The 24,094-nt window shown below is 42.7% G+C and overlaps 2 protein-coding genes across 2 annotated transcripts in view; one reads left to right on the top strand and one right to left on the bottom strand.

Moving 5' to 3' along the window:
- kiaa0319l (KIAA0319-like ortholog) lies at positions 1-23,618 on the bottom strand. Its single transcript, XM_069177072.1, is given in 26 exon segments — positions 1-3,225; positions 3,227-3,240; positions 3,586-3,677; positions 3,836-3,926; positions 4,056-4,178; positions 4,612-4,754; positions 4,953-5,112; positions 5,609-5,747; positions 5,875-6,026; positions 6,673-6,821; positions 7,014-7,146; positions 8,123-8,246; positions 8,343-8,465; positions 8,587-8,692; positions 9,040-9,172; positions 9,273-9,365; positions 10,477-10,564; positions 10,721-10,818; positions 11,235-11,324; positions 13,218-13,452; positions 13,726-13,812; positions 14,303-14,571; positions 17,416-17,529; positions 18,130-18,317; positions 20,646-21,324; positions 22,594-23,618. Coding segments are annotated over 23 exon segments (2,919 nt in total). The 5' UTR covers positions 17,510-17,529; positions 18,130-18,317; positions 20,646-21,324; positions 22,594-23,618; the 3' UTR covers positions 1-3,042.
- The window catches only part of ncdn (neurochondrin), a 5,687-nt gene continuing 4,890 nt past the window's right edge, over positions 23,298-24,094 (top strand). The window contains exons 1-3 of the mRNA XM_069177073.1: positions 23,298-23,323; positions 23,421-23,500; positions 23,595-23,869. Of these exons, the coding sequence (XP_069033174.1) occupies positions 23,663-23,869 (207 nt within the window). The 5' untranslated portion in view covers positions 23,298-23,323; positions 23,421-23,500; positions 23,595-23,662. The remainder of the gene's footprint in view (positions 23,324-23,420; positions 23,501-23,594; positions 23,870-24,094) is intronic.

Genomic DNA, 24,094 nt, shown 5'->3' on the forward strand with positions numbered 1-24,094 from the left:
TCAAGAACAAACCAAAACATTTTATTTAAATTTACAGATTATCCAGTTGCATCAGGTCTGGTCACAGAAAGAAAGGAGGGGTAATCCTTCACTTAAATCCCATTTAAAACAAAATTACAAATACATTAAAAAAAAAAAAAGAAAATGAACCCCCCTTTGTTTAACAGTTGCTCCACATTTTCGTTCTGCCTTCACAGTGGACTCCTTGGAGTCGAGGTCAATTCCCTTAACTTCATAAATCCCACGCAAATGTAACAGAATAAATGCTGAATTTTGAGATACGAGAAACAAAAGTGAATCCACATTTTGACTGTTATCCCGCACAAAATAATGTCCATGTGCAAAAAAAAAAAAAAACACGAGAAGAACATTAAATTATTTCGTAGGATTTCAAACAGTTGGCACTTGGGTGCGCTTGATTTTAGTTTGCAGGATGGCAAAAGGACGGCCGGATAAATTCAGCAAGTCTGAATGACGCGTTAAAACAATCTTGTGCAGCAGCGCTGACATCAGCACGACATGCCTCACCAGTAGGAAATAGATGTTGTTGTTTTTTTTTAAACAATTGCTTATTTCACAGAAAGCAGAGGTTGAACTGAACCCATGTTTTGCCCTCATAACGTTCTACAACCAAAGAAAAAATAAACTCACAGCGAGGTTTCACAGTCTGCATGCAAAGCGATTTCACTTGCGAGTCGTTACAGGGAAGAGCCATTTGGTTAAAGTTTTGTCAGTTCAGCCCAAACGAGGACAGGGACACGTCTAACGGACACACAGAAGAAGACATAAAGCCGCCCTGCTGGGTCCTGTTCGTGGTACATTTCTGGTAATCTGCCTGCAGGAGAGGTAAACATCCTCCAGATTAACCCTCCGCCTCTGGTTCCCTTTGTGGGGAGGAAATCATTTGTTTTTTCGGGACACGCAGCTCGTTCAGATCCCTAAAGGAAGTTTAGTAATTCCCATTAAAATGTTTAACTTTGTTTGAAATCCACAAGTTTAAAAAGGTGGAGTTCACAATTTTTCTAATTTATTAAAAGATCCCTGCTCGATGTAATTTTAGTGGAAGCGATGGGGGAGGGACAAAATAAACCCTCTTTACATGCAAACATCTAGCCGGTATTCAATATTAAAATATCTCCCAAAGTTACATCCTTTTTAATCATTTCTTCTGTTGATGTCAGCTCAACAAGGAAACACAAAGAGGACATTTTAAACTAAAAAGAGCATAACTTTGGAAGATATACATCGATTTAACCATCTCACAAGGACTTTATGGTCGATTTCGACTCCCATAACTAAACATAAAATCACATCGAGAGAGATCTTTCAATGGCCCTTATGAACAGGAAGAACGATTACAGACGGGAAACGCAGATTCAAAGTTCATATGGATTCGTGCTATCATTTTAAGACAGACATACGAAGAAAAGTTGTGAATCTATCCTCTAACAAACTGAATGTTTATCTAAAGGGAAACAATGATGTTTCCTAAATCGAGCCAAACCGATCCCAACTGGTTGCTGTAATTGCACAGAAACTAGAAAACTATCTCAAAAATAAAAAAAAAAAAAAAAAAAAAAACGTACACCATCCAATTCATGTAAGTCTACACACCGTGTGTTAAGAGTTACAGCGCCGAAGGTGCTTCTGGACACGAGCTGCATCCGCACTGACTGTTTCTCTTTGATTGTGAAGTCAATAAAATAAAATCATACACGCTGAATGCAGCAAAGTCCCGTTTTTTTTTTTTATGGCTGAACTATCCCTAATCTTTAACCATCACAGATGAACTTTTCAACCGACGACACGGACAAATAGAGACAGTGGACAGGAAATGAAAGTGCATCGACGTCTAAATCACAGCCAAAAGGTTTGTTTGGTTAAAAAAAAAAAAAAAAAAAAAAAAAAAAATCAAAACTAAGTGGTCTTCATGGTGCGAGCAGTCATATATTCATGAATATTGAGGTGAGGGAGGAAGCAGCGTCCCGTCCATCCCATCTGTTGTGAACTTTCTCCGCATTATCTTCCCCCGTTGAGACCAAACTCCGTGACCTAATCCACAGAGAAACCTTCAGAATAAAAGCATGGCGTGTTTTTTTCCCTTCTCTTAAACTCCGCCACGGCTGGCAGCATTGTGACTTTTCCGAGGGTTAATAAACCGACATACAAGCATACAAACTGCTGTGAAGAGAAACATTTTTGGGCATCGCAGCCAGAAAAATCCACACATACACCCGACACACACACCAACATGCAGTCGATCGTTCCGGTATCGAATCGTACCAGAACTGCATCCGTCGCTCATCATGCACATTTTTTTGTTTTAGTTTTTGGAGGTGGGTCCATTGCTGTTGGTAGCTCTGTTTTGGTTGCGTACTTTTTTTTTTTTTTTTCCCTTCAGATGAGTCACTAATAAAATCATCAGAGCAGAGTTGACCATTGGTTTAAAAATGGCAGTGTTTGGTAGCGTCAGCTCGACCTGAAACAGTGCGAGTACGACGTGTTTGGACATGCGTGTCTACGAGAGGCAAGGTGTGAGCGTGTCCAGCGGCTGGTTTTCGTGTCATTGAAGCAGTTTTTTTTTTTTGAAGACAGTCAAGTGTCACTCGGGTTACTTCCCCTCACAGTCTCCGACCATTGTGAGCCACCAGTACATTCTTTATGTCTCTGCGTAAATTATAGGGGTCTACGTTATATTTTCATACCATTCGAAACACAGTGCTCACCCCTGGTTCTCAGTGTTGGGGCAGTTTCTTTTCCCCTCCGTGTTGGCTCAGTGGGAGCAGGGAAACTTCAGTATAGTGGTGTGTTATCTGTGACAGTGGGACAACATGTTTCCAGCATATTTTTTTTTTTTTTTTTCCCCCTCTCTCCCTCTTCCAACTTCCAGGTATCACACAGTCCGTCTTTATGGATGAGAGGTACGAGGTTTTTGTGTCGCAGAAACAACCAAAGAGAAGGAGGAAGAGCGAGGCACGGAGGGGTGCGACAGCTGGAGGAGGGCTGTGTGACGGCAGCTGCGAGCTCCCCCCTCCTCTCTCGCTATAGCAGCTCTTCTCTCTGCTTCTTGGCCCTCGCCGGCCCCTGGCCGTTCCTCAGGGAGCCGTTCTGGGGCCGCAGGAGGTGTCCGCGCTCCTGCTCCGTCCACGGGACCCCGCCCTGCCCGTCGTCACTGTCCAGGTCAGAGTCCGAGTGCATGAGGGCGGAGGAGGTGGGAGCGGGGTACCGGCTTCAGACGGGCTGGAGAGAGGAGGAGGAGGAAGAAGAAGAGGAGAAAGAAGGTGTAAGATGTCAAAATGAACTTTGTCAAAGCTGGACGAAAAACATTTAATATAATTCTCAATTTAAACAGGAGATCAAAATAGGTTTAATGGACAAAACACAAACACAGGATCTACATATTTACATGACAGTAGTTACAGATTAGGAAAAAAATGCATTGTTGCACAAATTTTCAAATCTAGAAACAACTCTCAAAACAATCTTCAAAAAGGTCTCGTAACAGTTATTGCTCGGCCTGTGTTCGGGCCGGTGAAGGTTTAACTATAAGTGGTGGTAGTGGTCTTGTGAGAGATTCTGTCTCACCAGCTCTTGGCGGCTGAAGCTCCAGACTATCTTGCTCGTCAGCTTCCAGTATTTTATATCGGCTTTTGCTTCTGCGCACTTTGCTCTTTCGCCTTCCAGGGGGAAAAAAACAAAAAATAACATAAATCAAATAAAATCAGTTATAGAGGTCAAGTGAAATGAAAATTGTTAGTATACTTCTGTTCCCAACGCCATTTAATATCAATCTAAATATTTTATAATTTGAAATTTCAAGTCTTCAAGAACTCACCTGTTGCAGCAGCACACCATCCCCCAGACGAGTGTTGCCGTAGCAACCACGATCATAAAGGATGCTATGGTCACGTAGAGTACGCTCCACTCTGAAAACATCATATTTGTTAGACACAACAGTATGTTGCTATGACACGGAATAAGTGTCACATATGTTCCTTTACTTAAAGTCAGCAGCAAAATCAAAAACTCTGTTATTGAGATTCCTCCCATCTCACCACAGTTGCTCTCTGCGTCTCCCAGCTGAGCTCTGATGAAATTCTCCATCCAGAAAGGGTGACAGACGCAGCGTCGCGTGAACGAGTCGCACTCGCCGTGACTCGAGCAGTTCAGCTGGCAGACTGAGGAAGGAGAGCACGTTTATTGGTGGCAGGTAATAAGGAGCAAGAAGATGTAATACGTATATTAAAGAAAAGACTTTCACTCTTGTGGCAAGAAAAAAGAAGTCAAGGAGAAAAAGACAACTTGCAGAAGCAGCTCAAAAAAAAAATTAAAAAAAAAAAAAAATCAGAGAACATTTGACCTTTGAATCACTGTTACTTAAGATAATGGTCAGATAATAACAGAGTCAAAGCAGCTCTGCTCCCACGACCTGCCTGCAGCTTCTGGCCCAAACCAAAGAATAACAATCCAGAAGAATGTAATATATATCTTAAATGTGACTGTAGAATAAATATTACTTTGGTAATCTAACATATGAAATGACAGCTTTGATATCCTCTCTTCCTTTTGTGGTGTGTGTGTCCCTTATCAACGATCTTTGTCGGTACTCACTGACTGTATCCACTCGTCGGGCTTTGTAGATGAGAAAGTCATTCTTCTGTTTGCGCAGTTTGTTGCGCAGGCTGAGTGCAACGCTGCGGCCCGGCAGAGGGGGGCGCCCCGGACCGCCTGACACCAGGAAGACCAAACGAGTACTGAGGAGTGAGGAAGAGGGCGAAAAAAATGACTGATATGTCCATCTATCAAAACAAACCATCATCACAACTTTTTTTTTTTTTTTTTTAAATATCAGGTTCACAGTGATGTGATTAAAAGACTGTGAATTCAAGGAAAACATTCAGACATCATTTTGAAGGGCAGACATAACACTAAAAAGAGGAAATTCAACTCACCTGTGCTCATTAAATGCACTGATCTCTCGCACAGTGATGTCGCTGTCGAGCACGCCCAGTAAAACCCCCACCTGTCGCAGCAGCATGTCGCGCTGGCGGTGGGAGACCTGTGACACCGAGACCTCCAGCACCAGCTCCACAAGGTCGCGTTCCCACACGTCTAACAGAGAGATGGAAACACAGAGGGAGAGGGGGGGACCAGTGAGAACAGATAGAGTAACGACGAGAGGGAGAACGTGACATGAACAATAAACCAGGCAGGATCCATCTGACACGGCAAAATCCTGGGAAAGACGCCAGAGCGCCGAGCGACGGATTAGTTTCTGGCCGAGTGTTTGTCTGTGCACCGTATGCTGCGCTGACCTGCTCAACCTTCTGCTGCTTGTTGTGTCTCTTGCTGTGTGGAAAACATTTGTGCGCCACAGACTTGTTTAAAAGGAAAAAAATAAATAACCTACGCTGTTAAATGTAAAGCTGCGTTTCAACACGTCCCGCTCTAATGCATCCTTATTTTCAAGCCTTTTAACGGTTCCCACTGCTTTTCATAACACATTTTATGCCTCAAATAAAAAACAATAAACAACTAAAAAGATGGAGTTGTAATTCTGCAACAGTGTAAACAGCATTTTTGTTTGTTTGTTTGTTTGTTTGTTTACCTGGTCTGACTTCGACTGTGCCATGGTCAGTGCTGGTCTGCCCTTTACTGTCAGTCACAGTCAGGGTGAAGCTGTACTTCCCCTCCACCAGGTTTCCCAGAAACAGCACTGCCTGGTGGTCAGAGTTGTTCAGCACATCCTAGTCGAAGAAAATAACAAACAAGTTTATCAATGCGGTCATTTTCTGATACTGTGGATGTCTGATAAAATCATCAGAAGGTATATTTTAGGATGGTTAGTAATATTTGGTTTGCCGCCCGTCTCACCCCAGCAGCAGGACTGTTGTCTTCTCTGGTCCACAGGTAGCTGACTCCTCCTTTGTCATCGGTGGAGTGGGATCCGTCCAGAGTAGCCGTCCTGGCGGGCAGAGCGATGGGCGGACTCGACACAACATGAGCCACTGGCGACTGGTCCTTTTCTGGAGGAAAAACATTGTGGAAGACACCGACTTCAAAAGCTTATCAGGAAAACACTGTCGTCATGTCATACTGCGCGCACCAAGGTGGATTCAGGAAAAGCCACTTGCACTTGTTTCATTGATACTAATTAAGGAGGTTTGTACATGAGGGAAAATATCCCCTATATTTAGTACACAAGTTCAAGGGAAATGTGGTCTTAACATGGGAACTGGCTATGTGTTGAATTTGTTTTATACACTCTGCTAGTTGTAAGAGATTTCACTTTGTTTTTGTGTGCATGGTATGTGTTGAAATAATATTATTTAAAAGCATTTAAAGGGGCGGCTGTGCCTCAAATGGTAGAGCGGATTGTCAACTAATCTTAAGGTTGGAGTTTATGGAGTGTGTTCATATCTGTAAAAGTAAATATCAAAGTGTACATTGAAATATACGGTATTTCTGTACATGTTTTCTTGAACCAAAATCATGACACAAGAACGACTTAAACACTGAAAACACGTTAAAAGTGTATTTAAAATGCTTCTTTAACTACCAACCCATATATTTCACTACAACATGGATAATATTAACAGATATTTTGCTACAGAAAGGAATAACTCTCACACTCACACACACACGCACACACACACACACACACACACGAACCTTCCCTGACGATGACCGTGACAGTGTCGCTGCTCTCCAGCTTCCTATCATCAGTTACTGTCAGGGTGAATTCGTACGAGCCGACCTCGAGACCCGTCACCGTGGCAACAGCGCTGTCTGCATTTTCAATCTTCACACCATCAGGACCACTGGTGGAGGAACAGACGGTCAGAAACAGGGAGAGGGAGAGGGCGAATTTAGGAGAGCGTAGCAACCTTAATGACTGACTAGTATGAAGTATGTTTGAGTTTCCATTCATGCTCAACTGTAATCAACTTTCAACTGGTTATGTTCAAGTTATTGCATAAACTAGGAGCCTAAACCTGAACGCACACACTGACCTGGTCTTCTTCCAGTGGTAGGTGGCAATCTTCTGGTCATCGCTGCTCTTACTGCCGTCCAGTGTGGTTTGGTCAACAGGCAGCGTCAGCTCTTTCTCCGGTCCTGCATCTGCTGATGGTGGTTTATTGTTTTCTGAAGGATGAAGGTACAGAAAGTTCAACGATAAGGAAACTAAACATGCATCTCCATTGTACAGCTTACAGACGACATACAGTACTAGTAAGTGGGGAAATGGTTGTCAAAACTATTGCAACCTACTGAAGAGCATCATCCCTACAACTGTCATCAAAATGAAATCAACAAGGCAACATTAAAAGGCATTTAAACTATGACATTCTGTATTTTTGGTCATTTTTCCACCTTTTATCCCAAATAAGTTTCATTTTAATCTTTTTAAATATAAAAAAATGTAATAACGTCCTACACTTTCACTTTGATATAAAAAGGACCAGAGTCTTCCAGTACCTTTGTGATGATTTCTACTGCATACGATCTGACACGTTATATAAAGGTCACCGTGTTTTATCAAAGAACAGCAGTTCTGCTCTGAAATACCTGCAAGTACAGCCTCGGACTAACAACACTCTCAGATGTCGTCGCTCTCATGGTCGACATGGTGCGACCTTGCGGGTGGACGTGTGTTCACGTTACAAGTCCTGCTCAAACACGGCAGCTACATCTTGCCCGTGTGCGTGTTTGCAGTCTACAAAGTGCTTATCAGCTTGAATATACACGTTTACCCACACACAACTCCTCTTCACGGTTTGACTGAAAGAAATTCCGGCGAGCAGTTGGATTGCCGACGTCCTGCTATGCACATTTTTAAAAAAGGACAGGATGTCATAGAGTTAAATTACATTCTATCTTCAGACTTTATGTGTATGTTTATATAAACATAGATGGCGCACAAGAGCACACAACTGAGCAAACACACTTAAAAACCCAGAGCTAATGTGTGAAAGCTGTAAGGAAGTCGGAAGAAATATCTGTCATTAAACAGCTGGTTAATCAAATCTTTCTCCCAACATGTCACTGAAAACAGCTTTCAGTAGTGCTGAGGTGGCTCTGTTTTTTTTTTTTGTCTCCACTCTGCAGCTGTTTTACATACCTGGCTGCACGATGACGGTGACCTGGGCGGTGTCCTGCTGTCCGGCTGAGTCGGTCACAGTCAGCTGGAAGGTGTAGTCTCCCTCCTGCATCGCTGACAGCTGCAGGATTGGAGTCCGCACACCCTAAAAAGCACAAAAAGAAAATACGCCGCCGTTAGCCTCCATGCTCGTATCCATTAGCTGAAACATGAGAACTCGGCGATGTGTCGCGTCTCTCGCCTGCATCTCCACCACTTTGTCTTTGCTCTCTGGGCTGAGGGACCACTCGTAGGACAGGGGGTCATGGTCGTCGGTGCTTTGGTTGCCGTACAGAGTGATGGAGTTGCGCGGTAACTGAATGACCTGGAGGAAGTCAAAGGACAGTTATTGGTAACCAGAAGTACACTGGTTTGTCTTCAACAACTGGATTGATTACAAACACTGTGGTAAAGACCAGAGCCATGACTATGGAAACACTTCGGACCTGGTTGGGGCCGGCGTTGGCCACAGGGCGGTAGTCCTTGGCTTTGTTGACAGAGAGGGTGGCCTGTGTCGAGTTTTTGGCCCCATCCGAGTCCGTTACTGTCAGACTGATAAACACAGACACATTTTATGGGTCAAATACACAAAACAGGAGAGCAAAACATGGAAACCTTTGTACTTCCAAGGTAAGTAGTCGTAAATCATTTATTTGGTTTTCACAGTATTTTGTTGTCATGTTCTTATCTTGGTCGGCATACGAAGAGACCCAGCATCCAAAAATGGTGATAATAGTTTTCCTTGTTGGCTAGGATTTTCTCCACTTTCAGAAGAATTCTGTATGTATTGACAATTTAAACCTTATCTGCAAACCAGCACCTCAGCAGAACAGATGTGGGTTTTCTCGAGTGAAAATAATGTCCTCCATTTCTATGAGATAAGCGAGCTCCATGTGTACCTGAATGTGTAGTTCCCAGGCACCAGGCTGGTGAGGGTGAGGACGGGGGTGTCAGCAGAAACCTTCTCATCCCTCAGGGGACCTTTAACCTCCTCCCAGTGCCACACCACCACCTTGTCATCATCGGTGCTCTCTGAAAAGAAGAAGGTGGGAGGGAGGGCAGGACATTTTTGGGTGTCCCTCTCTCTTAAACCGGTAGTGAAACATGTTCGTGTGCCATGTGGGAGACTCACGGCTGCCGTCTATCACCGTAGAGCTGGTTGGCAAGGAGATCTCCTGGAACTTTGGGGAAACTACGGCAACGGGAGGCTTGTTTACCCGCGGCTCTGTCAGGTGGAAAATAAGGAATTAACTCGCTTACTGAGCTGTGCACCGGCTGTTTGTGATTGAGGCAGTGAGGACGCGTCCTATGACAAAAGTCACTAACGCAACTGTGTGTGGGATGAAAGGCGGCTCATCTTCCAGCAATAAGATCTGAGTTTATTTAGTTAACACAAAGTAGAAATCTGGGCTGACTCCTGGTAATTACGTTTTATTTGAATGGACAGGAAAGACCACACCAACAAATACATGAAGACCTCCTACAGCAGCGGAGCCACACCATATGAATGCTCATCATCAAGTTGAACATTTCCATGAAAGAAAGCAGGATTAAGATGACTTCATATATAACAACAGAAACATGTTACGTTAAAATAGTCCTGCAGTTATTTGAAAGCACAAAGTTTGGGTTCTTAATAGCTTGGATTAGATTTTATGGTATTTTATAAGAAGAAACAGTAATAAAAATGCAGCATCAGTATGAAAATCGTATTACACATAGCTGTAACAACAAAAATGTGATAATTTTTGAGGCTGTATAAATTAATAATACAAAAATATCCCACCATGTAAATGTCCTTTTCCACACACACTTTCACCATATTACATAATTTTGCGACTGATGGACGCACAGCATCTTTGTATGAGCCATTTGTGTAGTTTTAAGAGACTTTTTCTTTTTTGGTGGTTTACAGTAGTTGCTACATGAATTGGTGGGGCAGCAAATGTGACAAAAATCATGTGATTTAGCAAAAATAAAATTGTGACAACATGATTCAATCACTGAAAAACTGCATGAGGAAACAGGACGATCAGCCATAACTATTTCCTAAATAAGAAAATAAACTACAAGACATTTAATAAGTTTGAGTTGAATCAGCAGCCATTAAGGGATCAAAACTAAACATTTGAGTTTTGCAAATGAGTATTTTCTTCAGGTCATTGTATTAAAAACCAAAAAAGTGTTTAAATTATATTGTCAGCAATAATATACCATGTAAAGTATGTACTTTGTCAGCAGTAAACCGTGTTTTCAGAACTGACCCAAAAACAGTCACACCTGCAACCAACTGAATATAAACCAGATTTTATGTTGTGCTGAATTTCCGTGCTCACCTGGTTTGACAGTGACATTGACGTAACCTTCTCCGTGGGCTCCCTTCCCGTCCACCTTCACCTCAAAGTCGTACAGGCCCACAGTCAGCTGAGGGAGCAGAGACAGAATGAGCAAATCAAGCAAGATGAGAAGAGGAAGTGATTCTTTTCAGACAATCTGCAACCTTCTGTTTATAGATCCAACAGAGCTGCATCTGCATAGTGTTATTTTTAGCAGAGCATGAATATGAAAAATGTGGTGTACCTTGCTGAGTTTAAGTGTCTTGCTGTGCTGCCCCTCCATCTCCCCGCTGTAATCTTTGGGATGAGTTATCAGACGCCAGTCAAACACGTAGTTTGTCCCTGGGGAGAAGTAGAAAACGTAAAATAAATAAGCACATTGATAACTGCCCATGCATTTAATTAAAACATGTCAGATAAGAACAATTTCCAGATGAAAAAAGTTCCCATCATCAGAGCACGTCAAGGAGGGATCAAGGGATTAATAAAACCAAGATGTGAGCTACCCTTCAAAACTGTATAATCTTTTTCCATGGTGGATTTGAAATCAGGATGATCAGGATGACGTACAATATGCTGACTCAGGAATACAACTGTCAAGCAGGCAGAAACGGCACTAACAAGTCAGCCTCCACGTGTAATGCATCCCTGCTACACATAAATAAGTCCTTAGGTGTTTGAAATCTGCTGCAGTGATGTGATTTAAAAGGTTTCCAGTTAGTTTCTAGGTAATTCATTAAATATTTCTATGGTTTTACCTGGTGGGACCACAAAGGCGTTGAGTTCGACCTCGTTGCGGGGCAGCGTTACCTCCACATTCTCTCCCGCTGACACCACCAGCTCTCTCACTGTCATGGAAAACAACACGGGACGAGACAGAGAGGACACCAAAAGTACAGTCAGGCAATCAAAGACAGGAATCAGTTAGATGGTAGAATGTTCAACAAGAGATAAAGACATAATACACCGTGGCGTCTAAGGTAGAAGTTGAGCACAACATCAGATAAAACAAATCAAACAGACTTGACAAAAAAAAATTAAAAAATGAAGAGATTAAAAACAAATGGAGGACCAAATGAAAATATTTTCAAAAACTACACAAATGTCTTCCTTGTATTTGAATATTCCATAATATATAGATTTTTGTTTAAAAACATAAAAATGTGATGAACAGGTGGACCAGAAGCGATTTTGTTTTCCTAGAATTACTCTCAATTTCCAAATCTACACAAATTTCTATGAATACAACACACTACCGCGTTAGAGAGTGGACCGAGTGGATTCACAATCGGTTGCGATGCACTTCACTCTGAACGTATTAGAACTGCTGCAATCAATAATTTCACATCAACAATGGATGGAGTGATTATTTGCATGGTAGACATGAACCAGCTGAAGCATTCAGTTCTTTCTTTCTTTTTTTTTTTTTTTTCGTAAAAAAGCTCTAAAGAGCCACTGAGCGCCAAACTGTGTACAGATGAAGGAGCTGATTAATTAGCTGGTAAAAACAGTGAAACATTTAGTAGCTTAAGATACCAGATATTTGCCTCAGTGTTGACGGAGACCAAAATCAGTGAAAAAACATATTGGAAAACAATATAGGATTTGAATTTGATAAAAAAAAAAAAAAAACACAGGCATACAGTCCGCCACATGAACTGAAAAGCTCCTCGTTGGTCTGTATTTGTGCAGCACCACTGACCTCAGCAGCTGTCAACAAATCATGCTGTTTATTCTCTCGTATGGATGAAGGTTTAAAATAGCTGAATCTTATAATTCCCGAAGCTTCTGTTTGGTACGCCCTCCCTTCCTGGTGAACACCTCCGTCAATCACTCCACTGACCCAGTTTATAATGCAGGCTTTTCACTGAAAAAGCTCTGGTTTCCAAGGAGAAATGAGAAATAAAAAAAATTAAAAAATAACCCTGGAGACGTTATCAGGGTTATTTCTTCAGAGTTTACAAAGCTCCCCCAGAGCTACAGCAGATATTATAATATATAATATAGTATATAACAATTCTCCAAGGCTTAGCGGTACTTGCCAGGAATAATAAACTGATTCTCTTGCTTTAACTCGGCTTCCCTTTAAATCAAATTGCTCTTTTTGAGTGCCGCATCAACTACAGCTGACCTTCAAACCACCTCTGTTTTCACTCAAATCAGCTCAGCATGTTTTTAATTTGCCGCAGCAGATCTATTCTTCGGTAAAAGAGATGCACAGATTTCATTTATAATGGCATGCACTGTCATTGTGTTTTTGCCATTTTTCCAGTTAATCCATAGATATTGCCCTGCGGGGAGGAAATACTGATCATACGAGTTATTCCTGTTTGTAGAAGCCCAGCCAGCCTCAGCACATTCCTACTGCTGGCACTCATTCGGCTTCACACCCACAGCGCATATTGCTTTCATCTGCAGGAAAAATAACATCTGAGCAGCCTGCCATAAAATGTGCAGGCAAAGTACACCATCGCATTCTGTAAAACTCCAGGGCTGAAGCTGAAACAAAGCAGGAACAGTCCAGGATGCTTTTATGCATTTTGAGTGTGTGAGACGAGCTTAAAGAAGAAAGGAAGTCGTGTGAAATCACCCTCCGACACGACACAAGTATAAGTGGGATTTCATTATTTATGAGTTCATAATTAATACATGAAGACAAGACGTATTACTGAAGGAGCTGGAAATAGGTGATCGCTATCAGGGCATGTGACACCAACTGATGAAGATGAGTCCTCTCTTACCAGCTTGTGTTGGAGTCGTGGTGACGGTGTTTGCAGCCGCGGTGGGTGTGCTGACATCACTGCTATTGGAAGACGCAGCAGAATCAACGGTGCCGTCGACCGTCGAGTTCTGCTTTGGTGACGCGGGAGCGGTGGCTGAACTCCCGTTGGTAAACTGGCTGAGGTTCTCTTGGAGAAGTGTGATGGCGCCGGGAACAGTCGGACTTGGGCGAGGCGCTTCCAATTTAGAGCTTTCCTGCAGACACAATTAAAATAACTGCGGCTTTGGACGATGTTATAAACTCAGGGTGGCGAGGTGTAGATCTATAGGAGACTTTGGGGGGGGAAACTTCAAGGAGCCGATGATGGAACATTTCCGAGACAGAACAATGGAAATGGGAAGAAACTGCCCGCTGTATATAACTAGTGATTCATTAGTCTGTAAATCTAAGAAAACCAAAAGCATCTGCTAGACAATGTCAAGATCAACACACACATTCAAATAACAGCTAATATCCTGTCAAGTTACCGTGCTGGTAAGCTGTCCTGAGGGCTTTCTGTGGCTTCCTCTGTGCAGTGCATGACGAGCCTTTCTGCGCCTCTCTCTGACGGGACCCTGAAAGTGAAGTTACAGACAACAAAAGCTTTTTAGAAAAAGATTAGAGGCACCGATCCTGCTTTTTCTCTCCTGCAATACTAACTTCACTTCTCTATTTCTTCCCAAATTGAAAATCTGTGTACTTCACTGCACAGAACTCACTGGGATAGTTTGCTGATGACATATTAGTGAACAGTGACCCACTGTGACCTGATGAAGGTAACTGTTTAGGGAAATTGAACTGAATCTGGGCCACACTGGATCTGCTTAATAAGGTACGTGTTGACACAAGCACCATTAGTGTTAACTAAGAGAGAGGGAGATGGAGATTGCCTTTTTTGGACTGTAGTTTTAATTTTCTTCTGTCTGCATTACTTTAATAAGTGTCTGTGCCCAAAGGAACGCCATACAAAAATGATAATAAGGGCAATTTCATAAATCAATGTACAGTTTTCTTGGCATGGACTGTCTTTTCTGTTATAACTTGTTCCCCCAGAGGCAACCATACCTTGGAGAGCAGCTGAAGGAGTCCCAGGGACTCCTGGTGAGGCTGAGGCAGGGACGAGATGGCGCAGCCCCTTTTGTGGGAGCAGCTGAGGAGCACGCAGCGCCCGCCGAGGCTCCACACAGCGTTGCAGCTCGGCTCCAAGCAGCAGGACTCCCAACATGTGGCCCCGCCTCTCCCGTCCGCCAGCGGGTACCAACCCAGGCTGATGACGCTGCTCCAGTGGATCCCCAGCACCCCACCAGTGACCCGGCAGAGATTTGCAGACAAGCCTGGACCAGGACAGAAAGACGGCGAAAACAATGACGTTACTGTAGCACATGTCAAAATGTCTTACAAGTGGCTGAAAGAAGAAAATACATTCCTCTGTGAGATGGTTGAAGTTAAAGAAAAGAAGAAGTTGGTCAAGAAATAGCGGTGAAAGGGAGGATACCAGCTGAAGGATATGACCTGAATTTGATGAGGAGAAGTTCTAAAAGACTTCAGAGTGGTGTTTCGTTTGATCTGCCGGCGACATTATGAATCTGCCACCAGGCTGCGCTTCCGAGGCTTTTCAAGATTTCACTTGCTCACATCCATCAGGGTGTTGTTGGTTACTCTTGGCATTGTCAAAGCCGAGGGGACAAAGTGAAACCCACACTGAATTCCAGTCCCAACTAGCGAGACTTTTCACAGATTAAGCTTTGACTGAACGTTTCTCAGCGAGCCAAGAGTCAGCCACAGTTTGAGCAGTCAGCCAAGTCAACGGCAGAGAGAGGAAGTGAGGCTTCTCCCTGACAAAACAAGACGCTGATTAAAACCCAAAGCACAGTGTGCAGTACGCACAAAGCTCCACCCCGTGATTCAGACCATATCAGACTCATATCAGCGGTGCAGCGAGCTGCTACAGTGAGCTGCCTCAACGTGTGTGTTCATCTTCCAGATTGATTCAACCTTTTGGAGTATCAAATGGGTTCAGATTCAATCCATCCCGTTGTTCCAGACGAGAAAGGGATCAATAAAAGAGCACAGACTATAAAATACCGCAAAGTGACAGAGGAAGGAAAAGGAGGTTTTACTGTATCGTCGGTGCCCAAACAGATGCAGAGCCCGAGCTGGCAGAGAATAATAAAACAGCACAAGGAAAAGGAATACAGCTGAGTCACTGTGAATAACAAAAGCTGCAGTTGCGGTGAGAAATGACACTTTATTTGTAGCCTGGAAAAGTCAACTCAGGGCAGCGGATCAAACCCACCCACCCCCAATACTTTTGATCACCTGTGTAATTTATAAGTAGCCACACTTGAACAGCTTTTTTCTAAGTTTTTGTGAATGAATGCAGCACAAAGATCTGTTGATATTATAACCATTCTATACTAAAGATTGTGACCTATGGGTATAAAGCCTTTGTTATACAGTATATCAAGAAAACTAAAGGTTTTTTTGTCCAACCTCTGAACCAGATATCAAAGTGATAATACGTTAGATTCAGTGGTTTATGAATGGTCTCTAGTGTCACTATCAGAGATACAACAGAAGAGCAACTGGTGGAGCCAAATTAACTTGTGTCCTCTTGATAAAGAAGTCAATCATTGGCATTTTCTTTTATGTCTTTGGCCTTTTCCAAACAGCAGCAGAGAACAGTAAAACAAGTTGTTAACAGCTCACACCAGCTGGTCCTTCTTGTTCTAATACTCTCTGCAACATTTAACAGTTATCTGCCGTCCAAAAAAGCCCAAAATACCCACGTTTTATTTTGTAGGCTCAGTTTTGATGAACAGTATCAGTACCAGTGACAAAGACAATGGATTCCCTTTTAACCCCTTCACAATAGAAGCCATTTTGTGTTTTGCTGCTTGTAGGACATTTTAGTGCCCATTAGCAGTGACTTCACACAATCTGATACAACTATAGGAGTGAGGAGACAAATATCAGGAATACTGAATTACATGAATCCCTTGAGAATTGGTAGAAAATCTCCCACGCAAGAAAGTCAGACTCCACCACTTACAATGAAAACTACTGTATAAAGACTGAATTGCAAATGTAAAACCACCAAAGTACTATTGTTGAAAAATGAAAAACTAGAGGGCTGGGGTTCAAATTCATAAAAATATTATGAATCTTAATATTACGGTGTTCTGTAAACACAGGTACCAGCATTTTAAATATTTTGAAGTTAACATCCAGCTGAGTGAATGGTTGGTCAGGTGAGAGCTCGTCCTGCCGAGTCCATCAACGCTTGTGATGGCACCAAAAGAAAATCAACAAAAATCCGACAAGAAAAATGCAGTTCGTTCCCAAAAGTGCTGCTACCATAGCAACAAGAGCCAAGGGTGAGTTACATCAGTGTAACTCGAGTCTGAAAAAACACAGGTCTTACTCCATACAAAAAAAACACACAAAAGTTTGCCTGAGAAAGGTCCCTCCCTTTGGCCTCTGTTTAGTCACCCTACCCCTTGTCTGCTCTTCTGTCCCCCAACCCTCAACACACACACACACACACACACACACACACACACACACACACACACACACACACACACACACACACACACACACAATATCCACTCACAGAGCCCCAATTGTCCTCTCTCACACTGTAACCCTGCTGAGAAGAGTTGCATTTGAAAGACGCTCCCCCCCCCCCTTTCCTCTCTCCCTCCCTCCCACACACACATTTCAATTATTTCGATTCATCTCTCAGCCGACCTGCTTATTTCTGTGACTTGTGTGTTCGCGCTGCGTTTGCCACGAGGGCAATGATGATCGCTGCGCTCCCCGTGGAGCAGGCTTTAGTGCGGGTGTGTGTGTTAACGATGGTTTTTGAACACACACACACACACACACACACACGCACACACACACACACACACACACAGTAGGGGTGCCAACAGTCGTCCATCTCTCCGCCTCAGATTAGAGAGGGACAATAAACGCCAACTAACAAACCGAAAGCATCACAGTACCCTAAACAAGATAGCGAGAAGGATGTAGACCCACCCTGAGCAATCAAGGGTGTGTGATTACTGTAGAGATGAGCGCTGGCAGCTTAACAGGCACAGATGCATTTTCTTTCTCAGCAGAGTGTTTTTTTCTGCGTTTTGAGCTCAGGGTGACGTCGGGTTTGTTTGTACCTGTGGGAAGTGCCAGGAGCCAGAGGTAGGTCAGCGGTAAGAGGAGGAGGTGAGGTAAGCTCCAGGTGAGCAGCCTGTGGTGTGCATAGGACATTTTCCACAAGGACCAAGGACCTGGTGGACGAACAGAGAAAGATTTCATTAAAAGTTCAGCCCTCTTGAACTCCACTGCAGTGCAGAGACCAGAATTTTGAGGAAATGTGTATTAATATACAACATAACGTATATTTTATTCAACGTACACATTATGTAGCTTTAATAAAGAGCTAAAATAAGCTGATGCTAAATATATTGGATGTGAACCTGTCAGACAGTGTGGTATAAGATGATTCTTTCAATACTAAACTTGAGTTTTCGGTGTTTTTACTCAGTGCAAACATAATATTCGTATATTTACAGGAAAATCTATAGAGCACCTTTAAACCCACTTAAGATGCAAAAGGGAAAACGGGATTTTAAGATATGTTCTTATTATAAATAGCTCATCAACACCTGAAATGAAAGCTTTGGACAAGAGCCAATGCTTTGATGTCTGAAGTCTCTTTAAGTTTACTTACATAATTACTGCAGAGGCACAATTACAATTAAGTTTGGCATGACTCACACTCCACTAAAAATAACAGCTGTCCATTCAATCTAACAAAGTGACCTGCCAAAAACATCTTGGCACACCTACCAAATAAAACAACAGCCTGCAAAGCACACCGCTCTTACCTTTCTCCCGTCCAGGCGGTGGAAGAAACAGATGAGGGGGTGGGGGGGGGGGGGAGGGGGGTGAGTTAGGTCGGTAGCGAGGTGCTGTGAGGTGACGGGTGAAGACGGGTCAACACCAGCACTCTGAGGAAGAGATCCAACATGGCCGCCTCAGGGGCCTTCACAGGCTCAGCTGCTCCAACACTAAGCTGCAGAGAGAAATTAGTTCAACTGTTAATCATCTCAAATTATTCTTATCAGGATGAACACTATCAGGTGATAATTTGCCTGATGTGGTGCATAACAGCGGAAATGTTTTTACAGTCATTTCCGCCGTAATATATGCGATTCAGTTTTTCCTCTCTTCCTTGACTACCGATGGACGACTGTATTTCAGCTATTTAGAGACGTACGACGAAGAATTTCAACAAACAAATCAACTAGATCACAAAAGCTCATGTAAACAAGACTCAACCGCTTCACGGGAGATACTCAGTGAAGTCGGCCCGTTGAGAGGAATGTTACGAAACTGTACTGCTGGATCTGGACAAATTAAAATGATCATGACAGCATCAATGGTTGATACTCTTCAAGAAAACAGCCAACAATTCAAGTTCCCAAATCCTACACTTCTCTGGTGTTTAATTTCCAGTTTTGATATCCACAAGAAGATATTTGTGTGGTTTTTAAGCGACAACAATTATCTCAATATAGTTTTACATCTCCTCTCTTAAGTTTCTTTCTGGAGCTACACCAAGAACGGGCCATTTGGTATCTGACTCTTCAAGGCAAATTGATATCAGTCACCCTCTCTTCTGATTGGCTGACTGTTTTCTAAGTGATGGTTGGCCTGTGGTTGGTCTGGGTCGCCAACCACAGGTTTTGTTCGGTGTTGTGGTTTGCCAGCTCCGTGACTCAGTGACCAGTTGGTGTTTTTGTTTTCAGATTGGACATATGACACGAGTGTGAGTTTGTGACATGGAAGACTTATGAAAGTCCAAACTGCACAGTTTCTGACTACAAGCTGTGTGTATTTCTCCGTGGAGCGTTTTGACACTTTCACAGTATTTCTATATCACCTAGATCGTCAAAGAATAACTCTGGATTTACACAATATTGGACCTTTAAAGTAAGTGGGATTTGTGGGTACAAATACTGCACAACTTTCCCTTACCTTAGAATTCAGTCTGCCGACATCATCTGTGCTTGTTTGACGATATAATAAATACAACAACTCTGTTTCATTACGCAACAATTGTGTTGATTGCACCGCTCTCGGTATAAAATGACTCACTCTTGTGAGCGTCTTCCTCTTAACTTTTAGTTGAAACGACACAGAAGTGACAAAGGAAAAGGGCGAGCTGATTTACATCACCCCCCACAACCTCCCCCCCCCGAGCCATCATCGCAGCAATCGCCCCGTACACAGCAGCTTTGTCACTCAACTGCATTACTCACTGAGCCTGTTATTGTTTTTCTGTCATGGCGCTCGTCGTAAACAACTCTAGGTAAGACAAGGTCAGCCCCATGCGGGATGAAGTTTGAGTTGTTTGATCGTATTAATTTACGCTCAAGACGGAGTCACAGGCCTGTGAAGTGAGCTTCCTAATGCTTTGTATGTTTTCTAGAAGGAAGACTGATAAGGAAGCTTCGTGTTTCTAATCAAGCTTGACAATGATTAACTTGCTGCATCAGTCACAAAAAAAAAGACCTAAGGCTCGCTCAGAGTAGGTAACATTATGTTGTTCAGCCTGTGTTTCCGTTGTCTTGTGAAACAATGGTAAATTCAGAGGAGGAATGCAGGGTGACGGTCGGAAAACTAGAACAATAGTGCACTTTATTTCCTTCAAGTTTTTACAGCACGGGGATACTTAAAAAAAAAAAAGTGGGGACGCTTTGTTCAAGACACCAGCAGGCCTCTTCTCTAAAAAGTCTCACCAGGAGACTTCAGTGGGACACTACAGTAACAAAACAGGCCCTTTTCACATGCATCTGCTCTGGCATCAATTTGTAGACAACAAGATGCTGTATAGCCATATGGCTGGAAATAATTTGATTCCATCTCCATTTAGTCCACGCAAATGATGTTAACCTCTGTAAAGTCACTACTCTGTCCGTAAAAAGAGAGCTGATTACTTTATCAACAGACAACAGCAGATTAAAGCTTAATGGAAACAAGTAATGTTTGTCTTGTATTACTATCATTAACTTTATTTATTCTATTTATCCATTTTATTGTAATTTTTTTCTAATTATGTGCACCTTTTTTTTTTGCCTAACACTATTTCTATGCTGCTGTGACGACTAAATTTCTCCACTGTGGGATAAATAAAATCTAAAGTCTCTAGATATCCTAATACAATCCGACAACAATACCACAACAGTTTACAATGTTAGGAAGTACAATACTTGCACAATAAGCCACCAGGTGATTTATCACACATTTAAATATTTAGCATAGCATACTATTGGAGTAATAAATAACCCTTAACATTCTCATATACTCCCACACCCAGACATGAACTGCGTACACAAACCTGTATCGTTGATCTGCGTCCAGATGTGAAACTGCATTCCTGCACATGGACCTTCAGTCCACTTCAGTCCCAGCAGCTTGCTTCTTTCAGTTCGGTCCGTCCAAAAACCCACAATCAGTCATTTATCCCCCCGGGGCTTGTTTTTCTCTCCAAAGTAGGCTACCAACATAGAAAGAAGAAGAAGAAGAAGAAAAAAAAAAAAAACGCTCCAGGTAAAAATAATCCGGACCAGAAAATGTGAAGGATTAAGTCACGGTTTTTTTTCCCCCCCGCTTCGCTGGAATTGCTGAAGCCACAGCAGCGTCGACTTTTACTGTGCAGCAAATGCCTGCAGGCGAGTGGTGACTTTTAGTGTGCGCTGCAGCGGTAATGCTCAGGTGCACCCGGTCACCTGGGCTGATGACAGCTCACCCATTACAGCCTTTTCAATGGATAATTTCCCCTTGAGAGGCTTCTGCAGAACAATGATTTCTGTGAGCAAAAAAAAAAACCTTTTATATCTGGAGAGGACAAACGCTCTCTCTCTTTGACTTGTTCCTTCCTCCTCTTCCTCTTTCGCTTTCTCTCTCAGTCGGAAGCACACTTGTCAGCTTTATATTGACATCTTAGCAGACAGGTTGGTGAAGTTTTCTCTGTAAATGACACCAAGCGTAGTCCCACGCACAGTTTCTTCTGGCTGCTACAGGGAAAGAAAATGAAGTTGTGGTTGTTTTTTTTTCTCATGCAGACAGAGTTGCTTGAAAAACCAACCAGATCAAAATAAACCTCCTATTTTGCTGTGACAACTACAGAAATATCCTTACAGCAACAACCGTTCTAATCCCTGGATAATATTTAAATGGAAGCCATACAAGTACCAAAGCAATACCATAAACCCCTGTGTATAGGATATCACACAAGATTAAAATATGAATGCACTATGACGATACCAACAATGGGGTTTATACTCCACTTGCTATTAGACTTGAACTTTTTATATTTTTCACCAAAGCACTGAAATTTAGTTTGGCTTGTTCTTAAGTTGCTTTTTTTCCATTTGTTTCCAATTCATTGCATTTAGTATCTCTTGCAGGAACAGCCTAATCAGTGTGCACTGTTGGCAAGAGATAAACCTCACATGCCTTTTATTGATTGACGTACACAACGTAGGTCGTTTCTTGGTTTTTACTTTTTTTTTTTTGTCTTTATATGCGCATATAAAACACAAAAGTCATTCATTAATAGCGTACATTTGCTTGCTGAAGCCTCACAAGACAAAAGGGTTGAATGTCTTCCATTTTGATTATTTTAAGATAAATAAAGAACAACACTTTCAGGCTCTGGAAGCCTTGTGTCTGTCTGATTGATAAAACAAAAATATCAAAACACCAAATGATCCTGAATCACGATCACGACAATAACTGTGGGTCGGGACCACTCTGGTTTACTCCTGTTATTTGAGCAGGGAGCAACTGATCACAGTGAACAATTGTTGCATGATTGACAGCACGCCTGTCAGTCAGTCAAGTCAGTCAAATCACACGCACGAGATTTCAGACAAAATGGTGGGCTCGTGCGTTATGTATTTTATGAGCCTGAACACACCAGTCCGGGGTTTTACTCAAAAGACGGGCTCGTCTTCAGCCGTCATATCATTCAACACGGGCCGATAGCCACCGACTGCGTAGTCCGCTGTCACCAAAAAAAAATGTACCAACGAGAGGCGTTAATTAGGCTGCAAAATAAAATACGTCACTTGTACGAACCGAGCAGCTGTTAAGATCCAGTATCACAAGGTATTTTCACCTGTATAATCCGGTTTAAAAGCACCTTGAGGCCAACGGCTGCTTGACATCTCTTACTCGGCGCATCCCGTCCGTTTTAAACTCCCCGAGTGTCACGACACGATTGAGGACAGAAAAGTCCAACGGGGACACGGAGCGGTGAGAAAAGGCCGAGAGACTCTCACCTCGGTCGGGTCGGTGGGTCTTGTTGTTGTCTCGCTGTACATTAAATTGGGTCAGTAGTCCTCTCGCCTGTTCAGCTGATATACCAGTGCAACCCCCATCCTCATCATCCTCCTCCTCCTCCTCCCCCCCACGCTGACTGTCAAGCCGCTCAGCTGTACACACTTCCGGTGGCTGGATTTTCAAACTAAGATACTTAGCGACACAACTGTTTCGCGGCATATGGGAAGAACAAAAGTAAAACTCAACGATATTAGTGTCAAAGAATATATACTTCATTAAACTACACTCGCATGTCGTTTTACACAGGCACCTATGCTCATTTTTTTTTCTATACCGCATCTTAAGTTATACAGAAGACAATTAACCGACTACTTCCGCTTTGCGCCTCCTGCTGACCAGCTGTTAATAGCAGGTTCAGTTCAACAGACGCCGTTAATCTGCTGAATTTTTTTTTTTTTTAATTTGTGTATATTCAAGATAAAATAAAATAAAAAAAGAGAGAATAAATATCTTCTTTGGACTAATAAAATAACACGGCATCGCTTTTCCGACGTTACAACGCTGGCTAAAATGGCGTCTCACCTACCAACAATCCCTGTTCTGATTGGTTCGCTGATTTCGTTTGACCGTTTTCATTGGTTCTTAACGGGCTTATTTTTTTTTTTTTTACAATTTAGTTCCGGGGAGTGCTGACGAGCCGTTGTCGCGTGTGAGAAGGCTGTGAATAAAGTACGTTTTTGTTTTTTTTAATACATATATATATATTAACGTTCACTTTTTCAAATTTTAAATCTTAATATTTTGTGCTAACCGTTTGCCCAAGAAGGACTCGGGCAGGCCCGCTGAGAATCAATGCAATTCGGCTTCACTCGACTCGATCTCCCCCAACGGCCGTCGGAGCTAACGGTAACGGGGATGGTTCTCCGTCTGATCCTCGGTTCCTTTCTGAAGTTTCATCCCTTTTCTTTTTTTTTTTAATTTATTTCTCTCTCGGTTATAGTTTACCAGAGGAGGAGGAGGGGAGGAGGAGGAGGAGGTGGTGTGTGGGGGGTCGCCGGCCGGTCAGTCATGATGGCTGACGGCGCCGACGTTGCGCCCGCCGCGAGCGGCCAGCCGCCTGGGAAAGAGGAGCAGGGAGGAGGCGAAGGTGGAGGAGGTGGAGGAGGAGGAGGAGGAGGCGGTTTGACGGATGCTCAGAGAGCGGTGTTGGAGAAATGTCTTCACGGACTCAGGCATGCTAAAAACGACAGTCACACATTAGCTGCTCTTCTCTTGGTAAGTGTCCGAGTTTCATTTCGTGTGGTTTTGTGATCCTAATCTTTTAATATGTTAAAAAAAAAAATCGCCTAAATTTGCTTTAGGAATCCACAAAACCAGGAGAAACTTTATGTGACTAAATATTTGCACAACTACGTACGAGAAAGTGGTTGGACAGGAAATAAACTCACAACCGTTTTAATCTTCTATTGGTCTTTCATCCTCACAAAAAAAGACAGTTAT

The sequence above is a fragment of the Embiotoca jacksoni genome, unplaced genomic scaffold (genome assembly GCF_022577435.1).
Source record: "Embiotoca jacksoni isolate LCO1_2020_lvr unplaced genomic scaffold, fEmbJac1.0.p SCAF_7, whole genome shotgun sequence".
In the NCBI taxonomy this organism is placed as follows: domain Eukaryota; kingdom Metazoa; phylum Chordata; class Actinopteri; family Embiotocidae; genus Embiotoca; species Embiotoca jacksoni.